The sequence below is a fragment of the Neodiprion virginianus genome, chromosome 5 (assembly GCF_021901495.1).
Source record: "Neodiprion virginianus isolate iyNeoVirg1 chromosome 5, iyNeoVirg1.1, whole genome shotgun sequence".
Lineage (NCBI taxonomy): Eukaryota > Metazoa > Arthropoda > Insecta > Hymenoptera > Diprionidae > Neodiprion > Neodiprion virginianus.
This window is the reverse complement of record NC_060881.1, coordinates 14,473,627-14,483,083: the sequence shown is the minus strand read 5'-3', so window position 1 is coordinate 14,483,083 and position 9,457 is coordinate 14,473,627. Positions and strand designations below refer to the sequence as shown.

At 49.7% G+C, this 9,457-nt stretch overlaps 1 protein-coding gene across 1 annotated transcript; it reads left to right on the top strand.

Annotated features, from left to right (window-relative positions):
- Positions 1-7,723: 7,723 nt before the first annotated feature.
- On the top strand, positions 7,724-8,989 carry LOC124305566 (uncharacterized). The gene is made up of 2 exons (XM_046765142.1): positions 7,724-7,830; positions 7,912-8,989. The coding sequence occupies exons 1-2, from the start codon at positions 7,724-7,726 to the stop codon at positions 8,987-8,989; spliced, it is 1,185 nt and encodes a 394-aa protein (XP_046621098.1).
- Positions 8,990-9,457: the final 468 nt, after the last annotated feature.

Here is a 9,457-nt window from a genome sequence, read left to right as displayed (position 1 = left end):
ACTGCATCCCGCTTTCGGTTCCAGCCAAGAATAAGAGAAGAAATATAACGAACCAATAGTCCTTCTAAGGATTCTTTTCTTTCCTCTCACATCTTTCTGTCCCTATCCACCTTCCTCTCTTCCTGGCTCGCCGCCCCTCTCCAACCCAGCTCTCTTCACTGCCCCGCCTCTATTCATTTTTCCTTCTTTTTTTCCCTTTCCTTTTTTTTTATTCACCACCATCTTCCCCCCCCCCCCCCCCCTTTCTCGTCACATTGAGCATATAGCAATTGGCGTCCGAACGTGGGGCATACTGACATTCGGACCAGGCTTGACAGTCTCAACGGATCCACGCGACTGATGCAACCGGAGCGATCACCGCAGAGACAATCCGATCGGCTACGAGGTAGGCAGCCGAACCCGACTACACTTCTGGGAGTGGAGAAACACCCAGTGGCGCCCACCCGGCAAGAAACCATGGTCAATACAGACCAAAGGGAGGCCCCGGCAAACGCCAGAGAACTGGCACCCCAAATACCCGCAGCCTTCCAAGACTGGGAGGCAATAGCACGTGCGCTCTCAAGCGCCCGACCTCCGGTGCCCGAATTCGGCGGGGCCTATCACGAAGATCCACAACGATTCCTCCGCCGATGCGAAGATTACTCCGCAACTTTTCGCATATCAAAGGGATCGCAAACAAGAATCGCCGAGAAAGGACTGAAGGGAGAAGCCGAAGGATGAAGAAACTGCTACAAGGAGCTCGACTGGGATTGGGCCAAGTTCATAGAACTATTTCGCAGCCGTTTCGACAGCCCCGCAGTCCAGTCCCGGCTGAACGCGAAATTATTTTCGCAACGACAGGGAGACCGAGAGCCTGTGGGAGTATTCCTACAACACAAATATCAGATGTATCAGAGAATTCGGGGCGACAACCCAGAGGAGACAAGAGTCGCAGTACTTCTTGAACTGTTACGCCCCGCCTTAAGAATCGCCGTTCGGCCAGCTGGTCCGAAAGACTTCGCTACGCTCCTCACTCGTGCTCTGGAGGCAGAATACGACGATGAACCGAAGGAAGCAGCCAAACCGAGGAAAGATGAGCCCAAGCCGGCCAAAACACAGAGGCCAGCAATCAACGAGGGTGGATATCTACCGAAATGCTGGTATTGCCCGGAAAAGCATTTCCATAATGACTGCCCAGTCTTCACAGCAAAATAGAACGACAACCAGGGAAACTGGCGCGCGGTGACGGGAACAACCCCACCCGCCACCGAAAACCGTCAGAAACAGTCCTAAGTGTAGCCATCTCCGAAGACTCTTCTCTGCCTCGCATTTGAGTCACCGTAAACAGCAGTGAGATAAAAGCGATCATCGACACGGCGGCTACAGATAACTTCATTAATCCGACTCAACTTCCGGCCGGATATCACCTCCGAGAAGGGCCCAAACACGCCATACTCGCCGCAGACACAACCAATATGCCCATTTCGGGCAGAACCACAATCGCCCTCACGATCGAAGGACGCACTACACGAGTGGACATACTCGTCGCCCCGAAACTACGGCAACCACTTCTCCTCTGGTTGGGTTGGTTGCAACAACAAGGTGCAATTCTGGATCTCCGACAAGGGCACCTCCACCTTGGACAAACCGAACGATATACAACAAGGGTTATCACTATCGCAAAAAGAACCCTGCACACCGCTATCCAAAAACCCCTTGCCCTACAAGACGAATTTCCTGACGAAAAAAAGGAAAAATTCCGAGAGATGGTGTAACGGTTCCAATGAGTCTTCGAGCCGGCGGATCGGTTACCCCAGACACAGAGCATCCAGCATGGCATCCGTATAACGAACCAGCAGCCATTTCGACTACCGGTTTATCGATACTCAGAAGCAAAAAAAGAGGTAATCAGGGCTCAGGTACAGGAAATGCTCATCAACGGGGTAATAGAACCTTGCAGCTCCCCCTACAGCTCACCCATCGTAATCGTGAAAAGGAAGATGGCAAACCCCGCTTCTGCGTGAACTACCGTCGGCTGAAAGCCATCACTGAAGATACAGCGCAGCCGATGTCAGTAATTCACGAAGCCCTGAAAGATATGAGGAACGCCACCGTCTTTTCAACCGTGGACCTGAAAAGCTGGTATTGGCAGATTCCGATGGAAGAAAAATCCAAGAAATACACGGCATCCTTTACACCGGAAGGAGGAACCTACCAATTTAAGGTTATGCCCTTCGGTCTCAAGAACGCGCCAAACACCTTCCAGCGCCTAATGAGCCAGGAAGTACTCGTCGGGTACCTGAATAAATTTTGCATGGTTTATTAAGACGATATCATCATATATTCCTCACCCTGGGAGGAGCATTTATACCACATCGCGTTATTCCTCGAGAGGTTGGAAATTCACGGGCTAACCTGCGCAATAGACAAATGTCTATTCGCAGTCAGCCGCCTCAACTACCTAGGTCATACCGTGACGACAGACGGCAACGAAGCCTCACCTGAGCACATCGAGGCCATCACCAAAGTCACTGCTCCACGAAATCGCCAAGAACTCCGGAAATTTCTGGGAGTCTGTAACTGGTTCCAGGAATACCTGCCGGACTTCGCCCTGACCACCGCCCCGCTCACAAATTTATTGAGCGAGAAAAAGGCATACAGGTGGACCCCACAAGCCGAGGCAGCCTTCACCAAAGTAAAACAGCAGTTTCAGCAACCGCTGACACTCAGCCGCCCACATCCAGACTGGCCTTACGTGCTACAGACCGACGCCAGCGGACAAGGCATGGGGGCGGTCTTGGCCCAAATTCGCCCGGACGGCACACGCAGCGTCATCAGCTACGCTAGCGCCAAGTTCAACCCAGCCGAGACCAGATACCATAGCAACGAGCAGGAATGCCTAGCGCTTATCTGGGCAATCCAACCGTACCAGCCGTACCTAGAGGACAGACGCTTCATCCTCAAAACCGACAACGCTGCACTAACCTGGCTCAACCAAATGAAGGACTCCCGGGCCAAACTCATGCGCTGGGCTCTGCTGCTACAAAAGTTCAGTTTCGAGTTAAAACACTGTCCTGGAAAAGAGAACGAACTCCCAGATGCCCTCTTCAGGCAACCTAGAAGCCAGGCCACCGGAGACGGGCCTAACGACACCGAGCGACTCTTACCGCCTGAAACCCCGCTTTTTGCAGAAAACAACACAACTCCCGAAATGCCCACGGTCCTGCATATCGCCTCACCTACCCTGATGGAGGACATCATCGAGGCCCAGCAGACCGATCCAGCCATCAGCCAGGTGGTTGAACGATGGTTACAACTGACCGCACGGGCATCCCTTTCTCCCGCCGACAGGTCCTTCTGGGACCGACACCGCCTTCAAGAGGGACGATGGGAGAAACAGACAGAAGAAGAGGGCCCCTGGCTTTTGGTAGTCCCTCCCAGCCGAGTACAGAGGGTTCTGTACGAATACCACGATTTAGAACTGGCCGGACATCCCGGTGGGGACGAGACGTTGCGAGCAATCCCGCAACGCTTCCTGGACCTATCTACGGTCAGAAGTACGAAAATACGTACAAAGCTGCCACCTCTGCAACTGTGCGAAACCCGGCCGAACTACAGGCGACAAGCCACTCAGGCCTCACCAACCACGAGAGCCTTGGGACACCGTCGCAGTCAACTTAATGGGCCCATACCTAAAGACCGGTCGAGGGAAAAGGTTCATCCTGGTGGTCATCGATCTATTCACGCGTTGGGTAGAGGCATTCCTTCTCGGTTCCTCCGAGGCGAAAACCCTGACACGAATTCTAAGCAATAAGGTATTCGCACGCTACGGATACCCCCGGGCTATCCTATCCGACAACGGGCTACAGTTCACAGGAAAACACTGGGTCCAAGCCTGCGAAGAATGGAAGGCGCACCTGTGGACCACCCCGGTCTACCACCCACAGGCAAATCCGACTGAGCGACGTAACCAGGAGATCAAGAAGGGTCTCCGCTTACATCTCAAAAACGAGAAACACACAAACTGGGATCTTAAGCTACCAAAGATCCTGTTCTGGTTACGCACCAGAGCTAACGCAGCTACGGGTCTCACGCCCAGTGAAACCCTCCTGGGAAGGACGATACGCCGACCTGGGGAATGGCAGTATTCAGTTCCCGAAACACCAAAGCCCACTCGAGCAGACAGGATCCAGCAGGTTGCCGAAAGGCAGAAACACTACCAGGCGAGATACAAGACAATCGAGACAGGGGTCTCGAGGTATTAACCCGGGGATGCGGTTTACACCAAGGGTCACTACCTTTTGAAGGCCATCGACGGGTTCCACGCAGGCTTTGCCGCCTCCTGGGTAGGACCATATTCCGTCCACTCAGTCTTGAGCGGCGAGATATGTATGGTAAACAAAGGCAACCAGCTGACCGAAATCCTTGGGTCCCAGCTGAAACCAGCCGGGCAGTTCCCACTGCCACCACCGTCCGAGGACGATACGCAGGCCGAGAGGCCTGCCCCACTAACATCTGAGCAGGATGACCACTCCGGCGAGCAGCCGAATCCACTGACATCCGAGCAGGACGACCACGCCAGTGAACAGCCAAACCCGTACCAGCCCGAGCCAGACCGCTCTGTGCCCACTGGGCCAGCCCCACCAACGAAATCCCTTAACGCCGCGGTCGCAAGACCAAAGCAAAACCCCCAGCAGGGAGCCGACGGACCTGCCCCAATGCCCCCGAGAACGAGGGCACACACCAGACAATCAGCAGATCATCACAAACCGTCGCAACAGCCGCGGACCAGCCTAGGCCAACCTAGGCAGAGCACGCAGAGTTTTTACAACCTCCGTCCTCAAAAAACAACGAGCCCGAACACCCGTACGTAGGATAACAATGAGTCCGATGAAATTCGAAAAAAAAAGTCTTTGTTTCATATATGTATACTGTATAGTCTTACTTGAGGAAGAAAAACTGTAAATAGAATAGAATAAGTTAAAGTACAAAATTTTCTACTCTTATATAAACCTTTATAGAAAGTTTTTTTGAGATAAGATATTTTATAGACTAAATAAGACAATGCAATAGCATAATCATCCAAGTACCTGTTAGATATTAGTCAATAGGTAAGACATGTTATAAGTTACCAAATACACTTAACACTCTGTAAAATAATAAAAGACACTTGTACGATTATGGTGAGAGGAGGCATGTGAGCGTCGAAAAGGGGGGGCGCCCATTGTTACCCGCAACCCTCAGCCCGACGCTCACGTGCCATAGCCGGCCCGAAAAGCGCGAACGGACCCGGCGCGGGCAAATTTGCACATATTCTTATGTAAAACACGTACAGCCGTATACACGGCGCAAACGCCCGCGCCGCCACTCTACGCAGCCATTCGGCCGGCCAGCCTCTCTCCATGATCCGCGCCGGTCTATAAGCCTAAGGCTGCCAGCCGGGAGAGCATCACAACTCTCTGGCACGCCCCGGCAACCACATCACTGCATCCCGCTTTCGGCTCCAGCCAAGAATGAAAGAAGCAATATAACGAACCAACAGTCCTTCTAAGGATTCTTTTCTTTCCGCTCACATCTTCCTCTCCAGAGAGCTCTCTGTCAACTTGAGTGGTTGTGCTTACCTCAAGTGCAGGATTTTCCTATATTTTTTCGGACTTTTCGGTTCGGTTTTATTTTGTGTAGTGGTATCCCCTGAGTTTCGGTGTACCTCTCACTGTTCTGACTGTAATCTATTCACTGTAACTGTGCTTTCAGTGTTTTATTAAATCATTTAAAGTGAAATTTTATAACTGCCACTCTGAGTGACTTAATTCAGCTGTTAGCCGCTAGAGTGTGTATTGCGTGAGCTGGTTTTATGTATGTTTATTGGCATATTACGTACGAGCACACATAGGTCAATCCTAATACTGTTGGTGATAGTGTTTACATTGTTTTTACCTCAGCTGCTCTGATAATCTCCAGATTGCTTAAACATCTATTTACACTCGCCTTACTATGACGCAACGTTATGGTCTCTGCAGCGGCTTTGTGTCGGAATCAGACATTGGCTGTCAGGGTGTCATTTCACGCAAGTTGTGTAGAAAAACATTTGGGACTGTCTTCTTAACCCGTACCTGGAGCATTTCAGTACATGTGTACTGCTTGCAGTCCTTCTTCGCCAGGTCAGGCTATGCGAGAGTCGGGTACCGCAGCTACCGCCGGTACTTCCGGGGTGCGTAAGGGACTAGGTAAAAGTCGTGTTTTTGGGGGTCAGCCTGTCTCAATCACCTCACTGGCCAGTGAACTCCGTACTATTTCAGGGGCGATGGAAACTGTCCTCAAAAAACTAGATAATTTCGAGGACATCAAAAAGAGGCTGGACTGCTGTGCGCAAAAGCTTGACAGTGTTGTATCAGTAACGCAGCAGCTGGTGTCTAAGGTTGACGAGCTGACGCGGTCTAATGCCGCTCTAGCTGCCCGCTGTCAAACCGCCTGAAGATCGCTCTGATGTGGTTGAGAACAGGCTGTCAGACCTGGCTGCATCGGTAGGGTCGATTCAAGAGCCAGGCTCCTCCACCAATGCACTGAGAAGGTCTTGTCCGCTCACTTCTTCAAAGCTGGACCAACTGGAGAAGCAAAGTGAAGACTTAGAGGTTTTTGTGACGCGTCGTCCGGAGATTTCTGGCACTACTGTGCTAGGGATGGTCTCACGTCTTGCTGGTGCCCTGGGTGTTTCCTGTTCAGCTGGGGATATAGCTCGCGCCTATCTAATTCCTTCTAAGGGCGACAAACCGCGTCCACTCATAATTCGTTTCACTTCCTGTGTGATGAGGGATATGTGGCTGGATAATTGGCGAGCTAAAAGTGGGCTACTAGCCAAGGATGTCGATGACTCTCTTCCTGCGGCTCGTGTCTTTGTTAACGAATCCCTGACATCCTCAGAGCGACTGCTCCTGAACTCTGCACATAGCTATGCCGGTCAGCACGGCCTCAAATATGTTTGGGCCAGGAGGGGTACAATATATATTAAGAAGACCACCGGAGAGGTACCATTACGCATACGCACTCCTGCTGACCTGCCTACTGCTCAGCCCTCTGCGTCTCTGTGACGTGTGCAACGGACATCGACGTCGACGTCACCTGCCACCCTAGTTGCTCGACCCAACGCACATCTCCGAGACTCGGACTGTTTGACGATCTGTCATGCGAATGTGCAATCGCTTGTTCCGCATTTCGATGAATTTCTCAGTTACTTTTTAGACAATTTCTACCATGTCATAGCAGTCTCTGAATCGTTCCTCCATGATCTTATTCCCGATGAACTTATTGGGATTCAAGATTACATCCTTTTTCGGAACGACAGATTAGGCAAGGGCCGAGGTGGGGTTGCGGTATATGTCCACAAAAGTTTGATGCGCGGTTAATCTGATCCTCGCCTAATCTCTATTGTCACAAGCCTGAGTATCTGATTACGGAGATTATCGTACCGAACGCCTCTAAACTTCTGTTTGCGGTCGTCTATCGACCTCCGAAAATTGGTTTTTTATCAGAGTTTGAAGATGCTTCCATGCACCTTGCGCAATCGTATGAGAATCTCGTGATTGTAGGAGATTTTAACGCCAACCCTAACTCTGACTCGTTTGACTCCCGTCAACTCCTAGGTATTTTTTATTGTAATGGCCTTCATGTTATCCCGTATCGGGCGACTCATCATACTGCGCTCTCACATACCTGGTCAGACATTTGTATTGTTGACGATATCGCTATGGTTTTAGCTAATAGGCAATCTGGTACCCCTTTTCTTTCGGGCCATGAGCTTATTTATATTAAATACTCGCTTAGGGTGCCTAAGTTGGCGACTAGATCAATCAGGTACTGAGATATCAAAAATATTGACCAGCAGTCCTTCAATCGTGACCTTCTTGGTCTTGACTGGTTTCCTATTTTCGATAGGTTTGTGAATATCGATGATAAAGTAACCTTGTTTAATGAGCATGTGCTTAGTACTCTTGACACCCATGCCCCCTTTAAAACTTGTCGTCCTAAGCGTCAACCAGCTCCGTGGTTGTCTGAAGTTATCCGTGACCGTATTAAAGAACGGAACGTGTGTCTTAGGGCATTCAAAAAATCTGGTTCTGTGACTCTCTATGGCGAGTTCAAGGCCGCTCGGATTCGAGTTCAGTTGGAAATTTGTGAAGCTAAATCGGGCTATTATGAAGATCTGTTTTCCGCCCTTACTACTCCTAAGTCTTTATGGCGAGAATTTAGGCATCTTGGCCTCTGCAAGCAGCGTCAAGGTGTAGTCCATGCTGACTTCACGACCCCTCAACTCAATAGTCATTTTGCTAGGATTGCCAATTCTGCCTGCCATTGCACGCTCAGTCCAATCGTACTCAATCCCGAGTCCGCTTTCGACTCTGAGCGCTTCTACTTTAAACACATCACTCCTACTTATCTCGCAGAATGTTTACTCTCCTCGAAAACTGAAGCCTGTGGTTGTGATGGGATTCCGGCAAGCTACTTACGTCTGGTTATGCAATCATTGATCCCTTTTGTGCTGGAAATTTATAATTACTCGCTGACTTATTCTTTCTTCCCCCTTGAGTGGAAGAAAGCGTCAATTCAACATATCAATAAGATAAAAAATCCAACCTCGCTTGACGACTTCCGTCCTATATCTATTCTTTGTGCTCTCTGCAAGGGTATTGAAAGGATTCTTTACATCGAGTTAACTGCTTATTTGGAAAAGTGCTTGTTGGATCCCTATCAGTCTGGTTTTCGTCACGGGTACAGCAGTCAGTCTGCCTTAATTAAACTAACGGATGACGTTGAAAGAGCTATTGATAACCGGATGATGACTCTTATTGTGCTATTCGATTTCCGAAAAGCTTTTGACACTGTCTGTCATGCGAAGCTATTAGATAAATTAAAAGCTCTTAACTGCTCAGCTTCGGTGGTTGAATGGTTCAAGTCGTATTTGAGTGATCGACGTCAAGCGGTCAAGGGGTCAGATGGGGATTTATCCTCATGAGTTGATATTCACTCAGGGGTCCCGCAGGGTTCGGTGCTGGGTCCGTTACTTTTTTCCATTTCTGTTAACAACTTACCCTCATCGATACGTTACTGTAAGCATGTCTTGTACGCTGATGATCTACAAATTTACCTTTCATTCCTACCATCAAATATTGCCGAGGGCGTAAGTAAAGTCTCGCGTGATGTACAAGCAATTCATGATTGGGCCGGTGACAATTGCTTGAAAATCAATTTCGGAAAGACGAAGGGAATGTTTTGTGGTAGTTCCAAATTCATTAACAGGCTGGATGCCTCTCATCTACCACTAATTGAGGTTGGGAATCATACAATCGAGTATGATAACAGGGTCCGTAACCTTGGACTAATTATGAATTCGACTCTAACGTGGAATGACCATGTTGATGTCATTTGCAATAGGGTCAACAAGGTTTTATACCATTTGAAAATCAACAAGAAACTGTTTTCT

Excerpts from the sequence above, each read along its gene's own strand:
- LOC124305566 (XM_046765142.1), top strand. The coding sequence starts at position 7,724 with ATGGTTTTAGCTAATAGGCAATCTGGTACCCCTTTTCTTTCGGGCCAT. Across the intron at positions 7,831-7,911 it reads TTGGCGACTAGATCAATCAG|GTTTGTGAATATCGATGATA; the intron begins GTACTGAGATAT and ends TATTTTCGATAG.